General features: G+C 54.4%; 2 protein-coding genes and 1 long non-coding RNA gene across 4 annotated transcripts; 1 reads left to right on the top strand and 2 right to left on the bottom strand.

Annotated features, from left to right (window-relative positions):
- Positions 1-5,207: 5,207 nt before the first annotated feature.
- On the bottom strand, positions 5,208-8,658 carry GPAA1 (glycosylphosphatidylinositol anchor attachment 1). Its single transcript, XM_014858122.3, has 12 exons — positions 8,466-8,658; positions 8,026-8,205; positions 7,831-7,942; positions 7,495-7,642; positions 7,313-7,414; positions 7,029-7,225; positions 6,758-6,954; positions 6,510-6,663; positions 6,251-6,346; positions 5,906-6,096; positions 5,654-5,824; positions 5,208-5,547 (listed from the first exon to the last, which is right to left on the bottom strand). The coding sequence occupies exons 1-12, from the start codon at positions 8,537-8,539 to the stop codon at positions 5,304-5,306; spliced, it is 1,866 nt and encodes a 621-aa protein (XP_014713608.2). The 5' UTR covers positions 8,540-8,658; the 3' UTR covers positions 5,208-5,303.
- Positions 8,659-8,716: 58 nt separating this feature from the next.
- Positions 8,717-9,931, top strand: LOC106841927 (uncharacterized). The gene is made up of 2 exons (XR_006534645.2): positions 8,717-8,930; positions 9,697-9,931. It is a non-coding gene; the product is annotated as an uncharacterized lncRNA (long non-coding RNA).
- A 412-nt stretch (positions 9,932-10,343) lies between these two features.
- Positions 10,344-12,847, bottom strand: EXOSC4 (exosome component 4). Of its 2 annotated transcripts, none has more exons than XM_014858211.3 (3): positions 11,725-12,847; positions 10,860-11,066; positions 10,344-10,750 (listed from the first exon to the last, which is right to left on the bottom strand). In XM_014858211.3, exons 1-3 carry the CDS (start codon positions 11,755-11,757, stop codon positions 10,391-10,393), a joined length of 600 nt encoding a protein of 199 aa, XP_014713697.2. In that variant the 5' UTR covers positions 11,758-12,847; the 3' UTR covers positions 10,344-10,390. The 2 variants fall into 2 exon arrangements, with proteins under 2 accessions (XP_014713697.2, XP_014713696.1); XM_014858210.3 differs by having other exon boundaries at positions 12,062-12,791.
- Positions 12,848-21,268: the final 8,421 nt, after the last annotated feature.

Raw genomic sequence — 21,268 nt, 5'->3', positions numbered from 1 at the left:
CTGTATCTTTGCAACAAGGGTTGAAACATTTCATCTTTTTCTCTCTACCTGATCTCTTCAGAATTTGGAAACTCTTAAGTGTTCTTTTCATGACAATATATGTATTTGCATGGGTTCAGTGAAGGTCTGTTCTCCTTGTAAGGGGAAACAATTGAAAATATTGGCTACATTACCAAGGCTTTGACTAGAATGTTATATTCAAGAAAGATGTACACAGACTCAGATACGACCAGACAGCTTTAACGAAATACTTGAAAAATTGGCCTAGTACTTTGTTTACAAGCTTTCAGCAAAGCAATCTTATAGAGCTTATACAGTCAATCACAGTTTTTGCTGCATTTATATAAATAATCAGGTCAAGTTTAATACAAACAAATTAGTTTTACTATGATTTTCTTTATTTTTTAAAATGGGGGTTATTGTGGAGATATGCTCACATCTTTGTAGACATTACATTCTAGTCCTATTAATTGTCTTTAAAGTTCTGTTATATACCTGTAAGCTGGACTGCATCCTAAAATTTTCTTAAATGTCTGGCTATGATACTCCAAACTGACATTTCCAATTTTAGTGCCCTTGAAATCTCCTTGGAAAGTGCTATACCAGGCCCTCCTCATTACCCATATAGCAGCCAAACTTCTGGGACTTGAGCCTTGGGTGCACATCTCACAGCTAAAGAAGGCTCCACTTGACACTCGTTTCCGAACAAACACTGCAGACCTCAAATCAAACTGACTAGGAAGAGAAGCAGCTGACATCTGAGGCAGAGAGCTTTCCCAAGACGACCAGACCAGGGCTGCACACCCTCTTCCCACTGCTGTTTCTTCCTTTATTTTCTCCCTCTCTTTCCTAGAAGGACAATGCCCTTGTTTGCATTTCCCAATCCCTTTAGAAAGGGAGAAACCTCTCTGATTGCTGATGTGCCATCAGAAGTCTCTGTCCAATATGGTAATGATCCATTAGTTCACCCTGTAAGTAATTTCACTAGGGCTCTAGATGGTATTATTTGTCTAAAGTGATCTGCTGGCCCATTTTACTGACTTAGGGTGCTAGGCCTGCCTAAACTTGTCCCTTGCTTTAATTTAACCCAGCCTGGGAAGGGGAAAACAAGATCTTTTAAATATTTGTATGAAAAATTCTTTGAGGGCACCCATGTAACCCAGGCCATCTGTAAATTTTTAGATACCCGTGTATTTAGGCAACCTCTTGGTACGTAACAACACAGTATCTGAGCCTAGGTCATGTAATGCTAACGCCTCTATGCTGATGAATGAGTCTATAGATGCTATCACTTAGCGGGTCCTTATGCATATCCCCTGGTTATGTCTTCTTCTGTGGAGGTTTCAGTAATGGCCTATATGCTTCGACAACTCAGTGCCTTGACAGCTGGAGAATACAAGGACAGTGTGCCCTTGCCATATTCACTGTCCTGTTCTCTCTGCATAACCAGAGACCTCTCATTGGTCTCTCCCATTGAATCTCCATAGTTGCCCTAAACAAGAACTTCCAGGAGGCGTACACAACTCTGGGTTTTCCTCCATGGGAAGAACTTTCTTCCCGTGGATCAGAGTGAGTGCCAACGAACAAATGATCAGGAGTCTCCCTGACTCTAGAAGAATTGGCCGACTCCACAGCCAAAGCAGTTTCAGCTCAGCAACCATCACTGAACTCATTGGCCAAGGTAGTCTTGGATAATTGTGTAGCCCTTGATTATCTATTTGCTGAGCAAGGACATGTCTGTGCTGTGGGGAATGCCTCCTGGGGCACATGGATAAACGCCTCTCGGGAAGTAGAAGCCCAGTTACATAAGATCAGAGAGCAGGCACAGTGGCTACAACCAGTTCCACCTAACAAGCCACTGTCTTTTGATTTGTCCAGCTGGTACCTTCAGGTCTGGGCTCCTGGTTTAGAACCATCTGCAAACTGGGCTTTTGCATTGCTCTTAATCTTACTCTGTCTACTTGTTGTGAAGTTCTGTGCCTATTGCCTGTTCAACCTCTGTACAAATGACGAGTCCAATAAGGTCATGTTAACAGTTTGAAATGATCTCCAATGCCTACTATATTGGAGAATACAGACTTCAGATGGGAAATGCCTGAGAGTTCTCCCTCTTAACCTTCCTTGTTACTCAAATGTGGCCTAAGTGGTTTCCAACCACCATGCACTTTCCCTCCAATGTGGGACATGACAACCAGGAAAGGTCCTTCCTGGCACCGAGGGACAAGACCACTACGTGCAGAGACCCTGACTGTTGATCAGAGATGCTTTCAGAGAAAGATCTTGATCAAAAGGGATAAATGTGGAAATTAATTAAAGAAACCTCAACTAAACTGGAGTTGGGAAGGCCTGTAGGGGGAGCTCTCACCCCATCACCCATCATCAATACTCCAAACAGGAAGAGACAGATGCTTGCATCTCAACAGGAAGTACCAGTACTTTGCTACTGAAGGAAGATTTCTCTGCCAACCGGCAACAGCCCAGCCAATGAGAAACACCACAGCTCAGCCAATGAGAAGCCTCCACAGCTCAGCCAATGAGAAACACCACAGCCCAGACAATGAGAAACACCACAGCTCAGCCAATGAGAAGCCTCCACAGCTCAGCCAATGAGAAACACCACAGCCCAGCCAATGAGAAACACCACAGCTCAGCCAATGAGAAACACCACAGCTCAGCCAATGAGAAACACCACAGCTCAGCCAATGAGAAACACCACAGCCCAGCCAAAGAGAAACACCACAGCTCAGCCAATGAGAAACACCACAGCTCAGCCAATGAGAAACACCACAGCCCAGCCAAAGAGAAACACCGCAGCTCAGCCAATGAGAAACACCGCAGCTCAGCCAATGAGAAACACCACAGCTCAGCCAATGAGAAACACCACAGCCCAGCCAAAGAGAAACACCACAGCTCAGCCAATGAGAAACACCACAGCTCAGCCAATGAGAAACACCACAGCCCAGCCAAAGAGAAACACCACAGCTCAGCCAATGAGAAACACCACAGCTCAGCCAATGAGAAACACCACAGCAAGCCAATGAGAAACACCACAGCTCAGCCAATGAGAAGCCTCCACAGCTCAGCCAATGAGAAACGCCACAGCTCAGCCAATGAGAAACGCCACAGCTCAGCCAATGAGAAATGCCATAGCTCAGCCAATGAGAAGCCTCCACAGCTCAGCCAATGAGAAACACCACAGCCCAGCCAATGAGAAACACCACAGCTCAGCCAATGAGAAGCCTCCACAGCTCAGCCAATGAGAAACGCCACAGCTCAGCCAATGAGAAACGCCACAGCTCAGCCAATGAGAAATGCCATAGCTCAGCCAATGAGAAGCCTCCACAGCTCAGCCAATGAGAAACACCACAGCCCAGCCAATGAGAAACACCACAGCTCAGCCAATGAGAAACGCCATAGCTCAGCCAATGAGAAGCCTCCACAGGTCAGCCAATGAGAAACGCCACAGCTCAGCCAATGAGAAAATCTGCAGCTCAGCCAATGAGAAATGCCACAGCTCAGCCAATGAGAAGCCATTTCCACCCTGAACTGTTCCTCTCCCCCAATGGACTTTCCTTTAGAACAGCCCCTCCCTCTCCCCCTTTTTCTCTAGAAAAGCAGCTCCCCTTCTTTGTTTTCCAGGTTTGCCTATGGTTTGCCATAGTGTGTACACCCTGAATTGCAATTCTTTTGGCTATTCCTGAATAAACTTGCTTTGAGAATAAAATAACAGGTGAATTTGCTTTTTGATGGAAGACAGGAAGCCCACAGACAAATGTGCCTGACTGATCCAGGGGAGAGACTCAAGAGAAGCCAACCTGGGAGGTGCTCCTGGGGGCTGCAAGTCTCTCCAAAGCCTCAGAAGCTGGACAGTTCATTCAACATAGAAAGTGACTAGAGGTTCCAGCCAGAGCTTGGGAACAAGTGGGTCAAAGACAGGCTGCTAGTCACAGTGGGGTCTCCAAGCACCCGAGCCCCACCCCCATCCCCAACAATGCTGGACATAGAACGCACATGCCCCCTCAACAGGAGACCAGCGGTGACTTCTCTGGAGAGAGGCCCTGAAGAGAACGCCTCCAGGTGCTGGGCCTGGGGGGAACACCAGCTGATCCCCTCACTATGGAGCCCCAGGTGTCAAGGGGAGCCTCCTATGGGAATGCAAGTCCTGCCATAGAGACAGGCTTTGGTGGCAGGAGTGGGGCCCAGAGCTTCCTCCTCAGGACTTCCCAGGCCACACCCTTCAGGACACGGTACTGAAGGGACACTGGTCCTTTGAGTTGATCCTACAGGTGGTGCAACTCCGCCTCCCTTCTAACACTGAGGCCTGTACGAGGCTGTACTTTTCTCACTGCCCTGTGGGGTACTGGCGGGAGCACCTTGGCCCTCCTGGGAGGAGAGGCCTCTTGGGCCTGATGTGGCCCTGGCATCACCAGAGGGCCACACTTTGCTTTTTTTCTTTTCTCCAGAATGGACTCCGGATGTCCTACTTCCTTTCAGGGATCTTGGGACAATCACCAGCTTCTCTCTGTGCCAGCCCTTCAGTGCCCTCCCCCTTGGGGCTGTGTCCCTGTGTCCTGTCAGCTCCTGGGCGCTGCCGGGTGGGCTCTGCCTCAGCCCTGCACCTTGTGGGCACTTGGCCTGGGCTGGTTCAGCTCCAAGGAGGTTGGGGTGGGTACTCTTCCCTGTTCCATCCCAAGCACACACTAAGGTTCTTGCCTTGCCTGGGCCTCCTCTGCAGGGCTCCAGCTTTGTCCTCTTAGCCCCAGCACTAAAGATGGTGTTGTGCAGTCTCTGGGTGCCTCAGCTCCTATGGGGACCCCAAGCCCTGCCCATGGTATTTCCTCTTACGCAGCACCGTGCTTTCCACAGCACTGGACTGTGACATGCAGAGACCTCCAGGGCTGGGAACATGCACTTGGGGCAGGGGCAGGGGCAGGGTCTGCACTTGTCACTTTCAGATCCTAATCTCTGGGGCCAGCTGGTACCAGTGTCCGACCAAGGCTCTCCTCCTGAGGCTGATGCAGCTGGGGCCCTCACTCTTGCCACCAGTACCCCTGCTGGCAGGGATGCCATCTAGTAAGTGGACTGGGGCAGTGCCCTCTAGAAAGGAGGCATGTGGTATGCCAAGCCCTGCAGGCAGAGTTTCTCACCCACAGGCCCTGGAGCCCCACACAGACAGCAGACAGGGGGCCAAGACCCCAAAGGGCAACTGAAACAAAACACCTGTTTATTTTCCAGGAAGGAGAGAATGTGGCGGTGTTTGGGGAGTTCCCTTCCTAATCTTCATGCCACAGGGCAGGCGGACGTTACTTCCAGAAGAGCACATTCCAGAAGAGCAGCCAGCAGGGGTAGAGGCCCAGGGCCAGCAGCGGAAAGAGCAGGGCACCATAGGTGTGGTGCTCTAGCACGCCCTGTGCCAGTGCCGCCAGAAAGAGCTGCCAGCCCTCGGCCAGTGACAGCGGTGCCTCCTGCAGCTCTCGCCACAGGAACAGGCTGCCTAGGAGTGTGGCTGCCGGACTTGTCAGCACCAGCAGGGTGCCATAAAGTGGCCTGGGTGGAGAACCAGGGTCAGTGTGGGCTCTGAGGTGAGGGCACAGGCACTGGGAGTGAGGGGCACATCATGGTGGGTTCTGTGGTTGGGCTGACCAGAACATACCGGGGCCCAGAGGGCTTGGTGAGCGCAGCAGCCGGCACCATGGTGGCGGCCAGCAGGAAGCCCAGTGAGAAGTTGGTGAGGGTGATGCAGGCCAACTGTAGTGCCAGGTAGATCAGGGCTACCAGCTTCAGTGCCATCCAGCCCCTGTCCGAGGCCTGAGTGCTCACCACCCTGCAAGGCAAGGGGCTCAGAGGCAGCTGCTCGCATGTCCAGGGTGGCCCCTGTCCGCACCCACCCAGCCCAGCTCCTCACCAGTGAGTGTTGTGTGGGAGGGCCAGGCCAGCTGCATAGATGGCCAGCAGTGTCAGCACCACAGCCTCAGCCTCAGCCACAGGGAAGTGCTGGGTGGCCACATGTTGGCCCAGCACTGGCAGGACATAGAGGGCCAGGCCCATGGCCTGTGAGATCAGCAAGGGCGCCACAAGCGAGGCCAGCCCTATGCCCTGCAGGGCACACAGGCACTTGGAGATGGTCCCTGGGGCCAGGGGAGCCCCAAGGATCCGCTCCACCACTCTGTCAGTTGAGACTGAGTGGCAGCAGTAACCACCACCCAGGCCCTAGAAGCCCACCCCAACAGCAGGAGGTGGGCATCATCACCTGTGCTTGGGGTGGGAGAGGACTAGGTCCAGAGGCGCCCCCAGCCTCCTCAGGGCCCACTCCGGCCTCATGCAGCTGCATCCACAGTTCCAGAGCATGGCCTAGTCAAGGACCTTGACGAGAGGTGTGATAGGATATGCCCGGTAGGGGACCCAGGGCTCACCCCCACTCCCCACCCTGGGGATGGAGGGCTCTCCCTAGCCTAGAGCGGAGGGGACTTGAGGCTGGCCACAAGTGGACAGCAGTGGGCAGAGGATATCTTGAGACCAAGGACCAGGAGCAAAAAGCCAGCAGCAGGCATGTAGAGGCCGATGGAGACGAAGCGGGAGAGCGCGGGTAGCAGGTAGAAGAAGAAGGACTGGTGCAGGCGCTCCAGAAGGTGGTTGAGCTTGCGGAACACGCCCTCCAGAGCCCTGCAGGGCGTGGGGCAGAATTACGACCCGTCAGACCCCCCAGGCACCCCCACTCCACCCCAAACAAGAAAAGGGGGGACCAGAAGTCGCTTACTTGCCCACTGCCACCAGGTCATACTTATACTGGCGGAAGCTATTGATGCCACGTAGGGTTAGGGCCTCCACGCGGTAGCGCAGGAAGAGGCCATGGGGGCCATGGGGGCGGCCAGAGGCCTGCTGCAGGACCATGAGCAGCAGTGTCTGCAGACCCTGCAGTGGCCCGTCTATCGATGTCCAGTCCTGGGCCTGCAGCTTAGAGGGTTTGGGGAAAGGGTCAGATAACCCCAACACACTGACCCTGCACCCCCCCAGGCAGGCGGCCCTACCTTGCCCTGCAATGTGCACAGCAGCCCCCCTTTCTGGCAGAAGGTCTGGAAGAGGTTGAGCAGGTCGAGGTTGGGCAGCTGCCCGTTGAGCCCCTCCACGGCCACATCGAGACTAGTGACCACATCACTGCTGAGCTCCAGGGCCACCGCTGCCTGGATGGCCCCAGCCCGGCCCTGCAGAGAGGATGACTGCATGCCTGTGGGAGCAGGCGAATGAGCTGCCCACGGGGTCTGGTGAGGACAGTGGCCCCGAGAGAGGGGCCAGGGCAGGGCAGGGCACCCACCAGTGACATTGACGTCGTGGTAAGCTTCAAGCCAAGCCTCAGTGCCCAGAAGGTCGTGTTCCGTCACCAGGAAGATGATGTCTTTGGCCCAGTAAATCTGCCCTGGAGGCCAGAAGCAGTGTCGGCAGGGCCTGGGGCAATAGCCAAACCCTCCCCTGCCAGCAGCAGCCCCTGAGCCTCACCCCGGAAGTGGGCAGCGAGCGCCAGCAGCAGCCCCACAGCCTGGCTGTTGGTGGAGTCCGGGCCACAGGGTACGGTGAGCACCAGGGACTCGGTGCTGGCGGCGCGAGGGGCTCGCAGGATACCGTACACGTTGGTGCCCGACACCATCTGCGCGCAGTATTGGTGGGGAAGCCTCAGCTCGACGCCCCCCCCAGGCTGAAGCCCCTGCCTTTTTGGCCCTGGAATGCCCACCAGGGATTTCCCTGGACCCAGGCCACTCCCCCGCTGAGCTCCCTGGCCTCCAGCCACCCCCTCAAGGTGCTTTGTGTCCCAGGCACACCCCTCCCCCACAATACGTAGCGCTCGTGGGTCTCATCTGGAAAGGGCAGTTTCCGGGAGAAACTCTGCGTGTAGACCTCCAGCCCCACTGACCGCATCGTCCTCTCCAGCCAGGCCACGGGCAGAGCCCTGGGGACACAAACAGCGTCTGGGCAGAGCTCCCCGGCCTCGCGCGCCGCGGCTTCCTCCATCCCCACCGCTCCACCGCTCACCCCGACTTCCTGCGGTGGGCGGCGAAGTCCCGGGCAAAGCCCCGCGCACGGTCTCCGCCCGCAAACTGCTCCTCCACCATGGTGGAGCCCATGGCGTTCTCCGACATGTACGTGCGCTGGGTCAGCGGCGGGAAGGCCAGCGCCAGGAACCAGGCGATGCCCGCCACGTAGCTCAGCACGCTGCGGGGAGAGGGGACGAAGCGGCCGCCGGGGCGTTAGCGCGTCCGCACGCCGGCGGCGGCCTCACCCTCTGCACCGGGGGTCGAGGGGGCGTGTCTGCGGAGTCCCCGCACCCGGGCTGGCGGACGAGAAAGCTGAGGCCGGGCCTGATGCCCCGAGTGACGCCGGCGGACGGGAGCGCCGGGCGCGAGCAGCCCGAGGGGCGCCGGCAGCTCCAGCCCCCGCCCTCGGGCCCCTGCCTCCCCGGGTCCCACCCTCACCAGAGCGGCGCGTTGAGGCGCAGCACGAGGCGGGCGAGCGCGCGCCGGCGCACCGGGTCCGACAGGAGGCCCATGGCGGGGCGGGGCGGCTCCGGGACCGCGCTCCCGCCCCCAGCTACGGCCCCGGCCCAGCGCACAGCTTCTGTCAGACTCGGGGCTCCGCGCCCGCCGCACTTCCGGTCCCGGCGGCCCTCGCGCCGCTGCGCATGCGTATGTGTCCTCGTTGTACCCGCCCCTCCCCGGTTACTCCCGCTGCGCATGCGCGGAACAGAGCCCGCAGGAAGGGAGGGGGCTCGGGCTTCCAGCCCGCCGAGGGCGGTCTCCGGGAGGCTTGGGCTGGCAGTGTACGGTGCCGGAGGAGAGCAATGAAGACGACGGGCCGCGGCTCGGGCTGGTAGGGGGCAGCAAGAAAGTTCCAGCTCGAAGGGTCACAGGAAAATCCGAGAAGGGCGATGAATAGGACAGGTGGGTGAAAAACCGGAAGCGGCGACCAGAGCATGGACGCCCGCAGGAGATTCTGAAGGTGCTGCTGCTGGCAGTGACAGGTCTGAGTGCCGTGGGGTGGGTGGGAGGTAAGGAGTCTTCTGTGAACTGAGAGGCCAAAGGGTACGCCAACTCATTCCTATGGATGTCCATCACCAAAAAAGCACCGAGGTCATCGGGATCCGATGACCACAGGGAGGAAGGTGGGTGGTACTTCGGGCCAAAACGGGTTTCAAAGGAGCAGGGGCATGTAGAGTAAGAAGTGGGAAGCACTCCTGTCCAGGTGGAGGTGCCTGGGATATTAAGGGAGAAGCAGCTCCTGGGTGCAGGCTGCAGGGGCTGGTGATCAGGGCTCAGGCAGGTATGAGGGCCCGAGGTAGAGGAAGAGGGAGCCGGCTGAAGAGGAAAGTGCAGTAGTGGGGCAGGGGGGAGTGTCTGTGTTCACTGAGGAAGGGTCAGAGCTGGGGAGAAAAGACTCCAGATGAGAACATGTGTCTGTTGTAGTTTTGGAGACCAAGGTAAGTAGCAGGACAGGCCCAAGGGGCTCTCCTAGGGGGAAAGGTGTAAGTGAGCATAAGTGAGCTCATCTTGTTATGCTAAATGACCCCAGCCCCTCCTCTGTGACTACTCACTGCTCTGCACATACTCTAAAAAATTCATGTGGTGTACGGATTTATGGCCTCTGCTTATGTGTGTAGTCCCTGATACCTTGATAAATTAAAACTTTGTTCTATGAGTTTCTCTCCAGGAACAGGCTGACCACAGGTGGGAAACAGACCTACAAGGTAGCCATCACAGCTGACAGAAGAATGGAACAATGCGATGCCTGGTGACCGACATCCCTGGACCCCGTCCTCACTGCCCGTTTTCTCTATATAACTGCCTCAAGATTCTGTAATCCTTGAAGATTGGTTTTTGACACATTAGTCACCCATGTTCCGATTTGCCAGCTAATCTAATTAAACTTCCTTTCTCAGCTAAGATCGCGGTGAGCAGAGTGAGCCCATTGCTTGGTATCAAAGGGGCCATTAAATCCAAGCCATAATCCAGAAAATGTGGGATATGGCCCCCACATTTTCATGGTGGGTACCCACAACCAGCCGAGTCCTCCTTCAGCCCTTATGCTAAGGGTCCTGGATGTGCTGAGGGGAGGATAAAAGGCTCCACAGTCTGATGGCCTGGCTCATTCCACCAGGCTGCTCTTCACTGCTCAGCTGCCTTGAACCCCTCCTGGCACAAGCTGCTCTCTCCGCCCAGGGACACACCTCTTCCACCTTCTTCAGGGTCTGAATCCTGAGGCTGCAAGAGGTGTGTAGTTCATGTGTATGGGAGGGTCCCTAGTCACCCCCAGGAGCCAGGCTCTGAAGGCACAGAAGTGTTGTGAGGAGATCCAAGTACAGTGGACTGTGTGGATTTTATTCTGGGCATGGGGGGCTGGGTGCTCAGTCCCCCAGCAAGATGGAGGCCTCATGTACATGCTGCCGGACCACACGGTCCAGCAGGGTGTGCACATCACGGGCGGCCCGGGCAGCAGCCTCTAACACCTGCTCCAGGTGGTCCTCATGCAGCCTGGCATCCATCTCAAGCAGTGCAATCTGGCCTGAGGCCGGCAGCAGGGCCAGGGCCAGCTGGGGGCCACCAGCTGCTTCCTCCACGTGGCTGAGGTCTGCCAGGGCTGTGCCGTCCACAAAGCCAGCTGAGCAGGCACACACAAAGTCCCGCATGGGGATCCCAGCGTCCATAACTGCCAGCGTGGCTGCATTCACACAAGCCGCGTAGGTCCCACCATCTGCCTGCAGCACCTGCAGGGAACCCCCCCACACAATGGCATCAGTCCATTAGGCTGCTGACTGCCTTCCCCCTCTCACAGCCTCCATCCCCTCCCTGGCTTGAGGGCTGCTGCCCGCTCACCTGCACATAAATATCAATCTGGGAGCGTGGATGCAGCTGTGTAAGGATGGCTGCCTCGAAGGTCTGACGCAGCTGTAGGCCCATCTCGCAGGACTTCCGGTCCCCATGTGGCCGCCGCTTGCGCTCACCTGTGCTGAAGGTGGCAGAACTGTACTGACAGTTCACCAGTGCCCTGTCTGGCAGGGCTCGTGCCCGTGAGCCCCGGATCTGGGGGAGGAAGGACACATGAGCTAGGCACACTCCTCCCAGCTCACACTACCCCTTCCTCTGGCTTAGGCCCGGAATCTTAGTCTCTCTCCTTCCTCTCCCTCTACCTCCAACATCTCAACAAAGGCAACTACTTTATGTCCAAAATATAGCCTGAGAAAGGACCACCAGCCAGTCTCTAAGCCACCATCACCTCTGGATCTCATCTCTCTTAACAGGCCTCCCTGTTTTCATCCTTGTCTCATTTCCTCCCAACCCATTGTCCATTTGTAGCCAAAGGCAAAGCCTGTTTACAAATATCAAGTCTGATTCTCCTATACATACCCACATATCCTACTTACCTTCCAAACGCTTCCCATCACATGTGAGATAAAATCCTAAATCTTCTCCCTGGTCTACAAAGCCTTGAGTTCTCCCCTCCCTAGAAACCCCGCAATCTCATCTGGAATTATTCCCCATCTCCCGCACCAGGAGCCTTTCTGCTCTGCAAACGTGCCATGCCTGTTTCCCCTACTCGTCCACTCCCGCTGGAAGACTGGACGCCTAGACTCAGGGCGCTAAGCGAACATTTTTTCATGCCTGCGTTAACTAAGTTAACGTCTGAGGTGACAGGTGCAGAAAGGCAGGGAGGTGTGTGGTCGTAGGGAAGGGGACTTGCCACGTAGATAAGGTGGGTCTGGGGAGGCGTCATCCGGACGGTGATGTCGGAGTAGAGAGCTGAGAGGTAGGGAGCGAGTGGGAGCGCGCCTGGCGCTTTGAGAAACAGCAAAGAGTGGAGAGCGCAGGGGACAGGGGCCGACGAGAAAGGCAGGGACCACCGTGCATCACAGCAAGGACTTCGGCTTTTAGTCCGAGTGAGCAGCGGCCCTGGGCATGTCCGTCGCCTCCCGAGCCTTGCTCAGTCTGGCGGCCCCGCGCACCCCGCAGAGCGGCTGCCGCCCGATTCCTCCGCCCGCCGCCGGAGCCGCCCTGCTCGCGCACGCACAGCCACTCGCCTCGTGCGGCCCGTAGACCACTGCTAGCGCCTTGGTGTTGCCCTGCTCGATGTAGGCCGAGCCGTCGGCCTGCGCGAACACGCCCATTCGCGCCTGGATCTTGCGCAGCTCCCCGGCGCGCCGCCCGTCCACGCGGTAGCCTTGGTCCGACAGGAGCTCCAGCCCCGCCATGCCGCCGGCCGCCAGGCCCACTTCTGCCTCTCTGAGAACTACAGTTCCCGGCGGCCCCAACCCCCACTTCCGATCTCCTGGCGGTTTCCGGTGGTCCGGCTCCCGACTTCCAGCCTCAGAGAACTACGGTTCCCGACTGCGCCACTTTCCTCACTTCCGGTCCCGTGGAACTTGGGCAGAGCTGATCGGGGAGAGGAGGCTGTACCCGCGGCCGCTTGGGGGAGCTGTCCTGCGGCTGCCGGGGGTGGAGACCCCCTGGGGAAGAATCTCCCGGTCGTGCCCCGTCGAGTAGTGGGGTGGGGGCGGTACCCACGGCCCCGGGGACCCACTCGGTCCTCGCCGCCCTTGCCGTCGCCGGCGCGCGCCCGAGACCGGTCCCAGGGGCCCGAGGGCTCCTCCGCGCTCTCCTCCCGAGGCAGCCGGCTCGCCTGTGCTGCGCTTTGAAGCCTGGAGCCTCCCTCCAGGTTCGCTGGGCAAGAGCAGCCACTGCTGGGAGGAAGCATCCTTTGGTCTCTGATGGCGTCTAGCTCTTGGACATAAACGCGTTCATCCAAGCTGAGACGCGCTTCCTGTTCTCCTTTCCTTACCGTTTAGTTTTTACATTTGTTCTTTCGAAAAAACAGCTACGTTGGCCGGCCGTGGCCTAGTGGTGAAGTTGGGCGCGCTCCACTTCAGCGGCGGGGTTTGGTCGGCCTCGGTCCCCAGCTTGGTCCCCAGCTTGGGCTCCCACCTACATGCTCGTCAGCCATGCTGTGCCGGCGACCCACGTATAGAAGGGAGGAAGACTGGCACAGATGTTAGCTCAGGGGCAGTGTTCCTCAGCAAAAACAAAACAAGACAAAGCCCAATACATAATTTATATTATACATACACATGGTCACATTCTTTTTAGAGCAATTTTTCTTTTCCTTGTTGGCATGGTTCTTCTGTCGCAACCCCTCATCTACCTTAACCTAATAAATGGTTCTTTCCATGTTTTTCTCCGTACTCTCATAGTTACATCAAATCATACACATATACCTGCAGCTGCACATGTACGCCATACAGTGGCTTTTGGAACTCTGGTTATTTTTTGAAATGGGTTCACTTCTGTGAGAATTAACAAAAGAAACCTCAAGTAAACTGGAGTCTCGGAGGCCTGTCTGGGAGCTCTCATCCCATCACACCTGTCAATTACGCCAAACAGGAAGAGATGGGCGCTTGCATCTCAACAGGAAGTACCACTGCTTTACTTCTAAAGGGAGATGTCTCTCCCCACCTGGTAACAGCCCAGCCAATGAGAAACAGCACAGCTCAGCCAATGAGAAACGCCACAGCTCAGCCAATGAGAAGCACCGCAGCTCAGCCAATGAGAAGCCGTTCCTGCCCTGAACGGTTACTCTACCCCAATGAACTTTCTTTTGAAACAGCCCCTTGCTCTCCTCCTTTTTCTACGTAAAAGCAGCTCCCCTTCTTTGTTTGCAGGTTCGCCATCGGGTGCCCATCGTGCATTGTGATTGTTTTGGCTGTTCCCCAAATACAGTGGTTTTGAGGATAAATCAGGTGAATTTCCTTAAGATGATACTTCATACACACTTTTCTGTTTTTCACTCAAAAAATACCTTATGAAATCCATCCAAATAGTCCTGTGGAACTATCATTAATTTTTTGTTAGCTGCTTGATACCCATGGATGTGCATATCAGGATGTATCCTGGCCACTGCCGCATTGTGGACAGTGGGTGTGTGTTCAGGGGCTTGCCCTTGGGGGCTGGAACTTCAGGATAGGGACTTGCTGGGTGAAGCCTGTAAGTGTGAATTCCCTTTTCCCTCCTTTCCTACCAAGAACAATTGTTACAGTTTTTTACATAATCCTTGTCAGTCTGCGGAATGTTACTGACATTGTGTTGTTACTCTCTGGCGTTTCCTGGCCTTGTGTATTCCAGCATCTCATGTCAGTTCAATCCAGCGGAACTGCGGGTAGGTCTACAGGGGGGAGAAATGAGGGGCTTCCCTTTGCACGTACCTCCTGTCTCCAGGTACCTCTGTTTCCCAGTGGTCAAGGTCACTAGCAGGGAGCTTGTTTCCACGTCTACCGGTTGCATTATTCAGCCCCTCTGCAGTGCTTAGGAAGCCAGATCCCACACTTCCAGTTTGTAAGTGGAAGGGTGAACCAGAAGAGTTGCTACACTCACCAAGAGGAGGCGAGATTCATGGGGGCCTAGGAAGGTGCACAGGCCCGTGTCCCCACATGGCCCACATGTGGCATCTTTCAAGTCTTCTCTTGCCCTCCCATTATATCCAATGCAATAAAATGGGCTCCTTTTTCCCTTTAAGAGTGAAGATACCCTCACCCTTTCCAAAAAGGGATTGTGTAGGGGTTATATATCTGTTTATCTCTTGCATAACCTTAGTGACTTCAAATAACATAAAATGATTGTTTTATCTCTTGCAGTTCTGGCGGTTGCCTGGGCTTAGCTAGATGGTTTGCACTTAGAATCTTTCCTCCCTGCGGTCACTGCGGATGGCGGCTGGGGCTGGCATCACCTCGAAGGCTTCCTCCCTCACATCTTTTGTGGTTGATGCTGGCTGTCAAGACATCACACCTACACGTGGCTTGTCCATGCAGCATGGGTTCCTCAAAGAATGGTGCCTGGGTTCCAAGTTGACTTCCCAAGACAACAAGGTGGACGTGCATGGTGTTTTTAAGACCTGGGCTCAGAAATCACATGGTGCCACTGCTGCTAGACTCTGTGGGTCAAGATGGACACAAAAGTCTGCCCAGCCTCAAGGGGAGGGGACACAGACCCCTCAGTAGGAGCAGGGTCAACGTCAGGCTGTTAGAAGAGCAGGTGGGATGGACATACTATGGTGGGCTAGAGCCCCAGTCCCGCAGGCACAGCATCCCTTCCAAGGTGGTGGGCTCCTAGAAGACTGCAGCACAAGGGCTAGTGAGCCAGCTACAGCTCTGCCGCTGCACCCGGTCCGAGGCTATGATGGCCGTCATCCTGTGCTGCCAGCCACCTGCAATCTCCCTATCCTCAGCTCTTCAGCTGGACCCAGCTGGTTACTGGTGGAGTTACCCAGGCCTCCTTCCCTCAGGGATTTGAGCTCTTACAGTCCCTGTTTTTACCGGATAGAGATTTCTGTAGTTGTCCACTGATGCAAGTGGAAGCCCCACGGTGCTCAGCCCCTGTTGTGCAGTATTGGCCCTAGAGCTCAAGATAATCAGGATAATGTTCCTTGGCCTAAGGAGCCCAAAGTGGCCTGGCCGTGGCTGTTTCTTCCAGATCAGTGGAACGCTTACTGTCTCCCCTGGTGGAATGTTCCCCACCCCTGGGAACTAGGACCTCCAACCTGACGGCATCTACGACTTATGCTATGGGCCATTCCTGCCCCCTTGGTTCTCTGACCCTTGTATTCTAGCCGTAGCTCGCACACTTGGGTGGATCCAGGTCTTGGGTGTTTAAAGCTTATAGAAATTTGGGAGCTGTGCTGGGGATCCCCAAGACCACTCCTGGGTTCAGTGATTTGCTAGAAGGATTCATAAAATTCAGCACATATAGTCCTACTCACGACTAAGATTTATTACAGAGAAAGGATATTAATCAAAATCAGCAAATGAAAAGGCAACTGGGATGAAGTCAGAGGAAGTCAGGTGCAAAGTTCCCGAGTCCTCTGCCAGAGAAATGGGACAGGACACACTCCATTGCCCCAGCAACAAGGGGTGAAAGCGTGTGTGAAGTGTTGTCCACCAGGGAGGCTCACCGGAGACTCAGTATCCAGGGTTTTCGTGGGGGCTGGTCGCCCTCTGCCTGGCATGTACCTAATTCCAGACTCCCAGAAGGAAAGCAGGAGTTCAGCATACAGCCTGTTTGTTTGTGTGAACAGTTTAGGCCCGGTCGCCACTCCTCTCAGGGGATGGGAGCAATCCTCCGGAAATCTACGTGCCCAGACACCAGCCGACTTGCAAGCATGCCTCTGATGGAGAGCAGTCTCAGGCCGGCTGGGTTAACTCTTCACAGAGGGCCCTCTTTAAGAAAGAGAAGACAAAGAATGTATCCAAAATTAACTGAATAGAGAAAAGAAATCCAACATGTAACACAAATTTTTAAAATTGACCGATATCACAAACAGAAAACAGAAAACCAACATAGTGTTGTGAATTAACTTCTGACATGTTTGCGTAACTTGCTTCCCTTAAGCTTTTTGGGTGCATACTCTGATGGCCTCTTGAGACGACAACACTTTTATGATGTCACCATCTACATAGAGAAAGAACACAATTCGGTGTGTCCTCTGATGTGTTTGATCAAAGTTTATTTTTATTTATAGCTTGGAAAAGTTGCTTTCAGTAACAGCTCCTTTGGGTAATATTGTATAAATGTTTAGAATTGTTAATTTGAGGAAACTTCTATCAAATTTCTTTTACATGTGAGCCGTAAGATTTCGGGGCCTTTTGGGTGTTCTTGTTTGCGACTTAGATATTTTTTGAGTGGACACCACTCATTAGCCAATTCCATCAGCCTGACGTGTCATGACATGCAGCACAGAGGGAGGGGGCTGTGTTCCTGGAAGCCCCTTCTATACCAGAATGACAGCAGTAGCTTAACTCTACCAGGAAGTGACTGTCCCTGCGAAACTCAAACCAAATGTGCCCCCAACTCAACCTCCCGGAGTGAACCCCACAGCGCTCCCTCCAGCTCCAGGCAGCAGGGGAGGAAGTGACCGAAAGCTGGTTGCAATGGGAAGAGAAAGCCTTAACTGATTGTGATTAAATTATTTCACATTTGCAAATTTTACAAAATATGCAACCATATGAACACTTTGTCAGGGTCCTGCCCTGGAAGGGGTTGTGTCAATGAGAGGCCTGAGCTGCGCCTTGTGACTTCACAGTGAACCTGTCCCCGGAGCCCCAACCCACTAGGGTGGTAGCGGCACATCTCAGCAGCGTCCCACCCCGAGAGGGGCCTCCAGGGGACTGGCACGTGGGAGGGCCTTCACCAGATGGTGTCACCGTTCTATTAGGCTGACAGGGAACTTGGGAAGACCAGAGAGCCCCAGGGGCGTGAGCTCACTGCCACAGTTCATCAGCTCTAAGATGGGTCCTCGGTGTGCCGCATGTCCAACAGGAAGGAAGGTATTTGGCAAGTCTGGGGTGGAGGTGCTGAGAGGAACTCCAGGCAGGGAGGGCAAAGCTGTGTCCAGAACAGGGTTCAGCTCAGGGAAGCACAAGTCACTGCCCACACCAGGCGGCAGGGATCTGAGGTCACGGGTGTCTGCTGCCACAGGCTGGGTGCAGCAGTGGCAGGGGGACCCATGCAGACCCACCACAACCACTCTGTTCATGGGCCTTGCATAAGCAAAGCTTTGATGTCTTTGTCTGCTAAGTCCCAAATCTGGGCCCCTTCGAAGGCGGATGGTGTAGCCTACCTCTCCTGTGCAGCTGTCACACTATCCTGTGTCTTTGCATGTCTCATAATTTTTTGTTGAAAACTTGGCATTCTAGATGACCTCTTGTAGCGACTCTGGGTTGTGATTAGCCAGTCCCACCTTGGGCTTGTTGCTCTTGCTGATCTGTTAGTTTGTTAGTCTAGCAGCTGGTCTGGACCAGTTCTGTGAGGTCTATTCCCCAACATTGTGCGGCTCCTGATGTCGCTGCTCAGTACCCCCTAGCTCTTACGCTTCAGCCTGGATTCCTAGAAGTCACATCTGAGTCAGCACAGCTTAGGCTTCAGCACTGATCGGGCAAAGGCTGTACTTACGCTCTCCGAGCCAGTGAGGCACCGTCCTTCCCTGACGGATCAATTGATGGAGAATGCTTTCAGGTCTGCCCCGTGTCCACCAGTCTCACAGGCTGGAGAACACCTGCCAAAGGTGTCCAGGTCCTAATCCCCAAAGGCTGAGAACGTTACCGTATAGGGCAGAAGGGACTTTGCGTGTGTGATGAAGAATCTGGAGACTGGGAGATTGTTCTGGATTACCCAGGCGAGCCCTATATGTAATCCTTTTAAGGTGGAAGCAGAGAGAGATTTGGTTACAGAAGAAGAGAAGGTGAGGTGACCACGGAGGCAGAGACTGGAGTGATGCAGCCAGAAGCCAAGGAGTGCTGGACGTTGGACGAGGCAAGGGATGAATTCTCCCCTGGAAACCCCAGGAGGAAGCACTCCTGCTAACACCTTGATTTTAGCCCCGTAAGACAGCTTGCGTGTCCAGAGCTGTAAGAGAATAAACTTCCGTTGTTCTAAGTCTTCAGGTTTGTGGTAATTTGTTAGAGCAGCTGCAGGAAGCCGACACCCCAGGGAGCCGTAGCCCCCGAGTGGGCGCAGCCTGGTGCCTGTCCACAGCCTCTGGACTCCGGGGGACAGTTGCAATCTGAACAGGGTCCACCTTAGCTGTCTGTTTCCCTGGTTCTCCTTGTTAAACGCCTGGCTGGCTGCCTTTTCATGTGTTGCTATTAGTTTCATTGTGCCATCAGCTTTTTTATAATTTCTCACCACTAAGATCTCCATTGTCTTCCACAATGTCACACTCGATGTCCAAAGAAAGTCAGTGCGCTCAGCCTCCGTGGAGCTGCTAGTGCTTCTGTCTCGCCTCTCGTTCTGGGCAGGGTCTGAGGGGGCTGGGGGTGGGGAGGAAACCTGCTTCACCCAGAGTGATACCTCTGATCCACAAGTAGGTGCTGCAGGGGACGGTAGACCTTATCCTCTCAGCTCGTCCTTCCCAGTGTGGAAACTCCGCCTACAACTGGGAGCTGGGGGACAGGGAGCCCCATGTTCTCGGCCGCACCCTCTCGGAGCAGAGCTCTCATGACCTGGAGCTGGGTTGGGAGGGAGCAAGTTCTGGCCCAAATGTCACAGATTCCTGCTGTCCTTATCAAGGCTTCGTAGACCTCCTCGAATGACTGCTGTGTGTCCTTTGGTCAATATCCAGCGTGAGAGGGTCATCCAGCCCTCCTAGAAGTCCTGCCCCACCAGGCCCCTCAAGATCAAGTCTTGGCACAGGCACGCTCTCGCTTCTGCTGCATTATTCTGGTCAAAGTAAGGCTCGAGGCCGGCTCGGATTCCAAGGGATGAGACTGGACCCGAACTCTCGAGGGGAGGGCGGCCGCAGTTGTGGGCGGCCGGGAATGCCCCAGATGAGGCCACTGCCAGGCTCCTCCAGCGAGGGAGATGGGGCTGCTTCTGCCAGGAAGGAGGGCTCATGGGAGTTTGGGGGTGCAAGATTCGAGTGTCTCCACTCAAAGATCCCAGGCTGGGTCTCAAGGCACTGCCTCTGCTTTTATGACCAGGTCCTGGGTTTCCTTCAACACAGGAGGCTGCACTCATCTTCTATTGCTGTGTAACAAGTTCCCACAAACATGGCGGCTTAAACTACATCAGTTTGTTAACTCACAGCCTATAAGTCAGAAGTCTGGGCACAGGGTAGCTGCATTGGGAAATCGACTTGAATGACTATCTGATGTGACTACCTTTCAGCTTGATGAACTTTCTTTAGTATTTCTTGTAACCTGGAGATCTGCTAGCAACAAATTCTCTGTCTTTATCTTGGATTGTCTTTATTTCACCTTAATTACCAAAAGATAATTTTCCAGAATATAGACTTCCTGCCTGAGGTTTTTTTTTTTTTTTTTTTTTTTTTTTTTGTGAGGGAGACTGGCCCTGAGCTAACATCTGTTGCCAATCTGTTGTTTTGAAGATTGTTGCTGAGCTAACATCTGTGGCAATCTCTCTCTATTTTTTTGTACGTGGGATGCCACCACAGCATGGCTTGATGAGCGGTGCATAAGTGACCTGTGAACCCCAGGCCGCTGCAGTGGAGCATCGACTTAAGCACTACGCCACCAGCCAGCCCTGCCTGAGTTTTTTAATGATGTTGGGCATGTCATCCCGTTGTGTCCTGGCCTCCACTGTTTCTGATGAAACAAAGTTAGGTGTTGATCTTACTGGGTTTTCTTATGTGTGATGAGTCATTTTTATCTTGTAACTTTTGAGGTTTCTCTTTGTCTGTCAATATTTTGACTATGATATGTCAGCTCCTAGGGACCACCCACATTCCTTGCCACATGGCCCCCTCCAGCAATGGAGAATCTCCCGTACATGGAATTGCTTTCATGCTTTGCGTCTTCCACCAGGAAGAGACCATCCTTTTAAGGGCTCACCTAACTAAGTCAGGCTCACCCAGGATAATCTCCCTTTATACCTCAGCTGTCGGAGAACATTACCTAATCATGGGAGTAAAATCCATTCTATTTACAGTCCTGGGATTATGCGGGGTGTGTCCACCAGGGCAGGAAACCTTGGGGGCTTTCTTAGAATTCTGCCTACCACAGCCCACCCTCTGGCTTCCAGAGAATGTCTGAGTTGGAGGCTGGCTGCCCTGAACCTGTCATTCTTTTGGGTAAGAGCTCCAGTCCTGTCAGAGAGACTCTACTCTGTATCCTTAGAATTGGGATTATTTCCCAGTTATAGGAACTATCAAAATTGTTCTCATTTCCATTGAGATTAAGTGCAGTTGCCACCCCGTCTCCTGGAACACTGCTTTCAGAGGGGAGGTGTCCCCTGCCCCAGTCAGCACTGGTGAGAACTCCTGCAGAGGTTCCCCATGCCACACGGAAGCAGTGGGGAGGGACATGCCATCTAGGAGAACCTGCCAGTTGACAAGTGGGAACTGCACGGAGCAGACCATCAAAGAGGAAAGAAATGCTGATCAGAGTGGAAGAAAAGGACACAAACGATGGCCCCTGTCCAGAGCTGCTCATTACAGGAAGAGAGTCCTTCCCATGTTCTGAAATGAAAACCTGATTGTCACTCTTGGGGGGGCTCCCCTGCCCCCAGGAATCTGCTGCCTGCAGACCTCTCTTGGGGCCTCCTTGCTGTCCACTTCACCCCCTTCCCTGAGGTCGCAGCCCTGAATGTGTTGCGTTGTCCAAGGTGCCTTTCCTCCATGGGACAGTGCCACTCCCCGCCACTCCCACAACCGGCCCAGTGCTGTCTGGTCCCTCTCTTTGCCTCCAGCCCCAACCTAGTGCACTCATAGGCTCAACTCATGTCCCGGG

The sequence above is a fragment of the Equus asinus genome, chromosome 12 (genome assembly GCF_041296235.1).
Source record: "Equus asinus isolate D_3611 breed Donkey chromosome 12, EquAss-T2T_v2, whole genome shotgun sequence".
Classification (NCBI taxonomy): Eukaryota; Metazoa; Chordata; class Mammalia; order Perissodactyla; family Equidae; genus Equus; species Equus asinus.
Note: the sequence above shows the minus strand (reverse complement) of the source record. Positions and strands in the feature narration are given on the sequence as shown.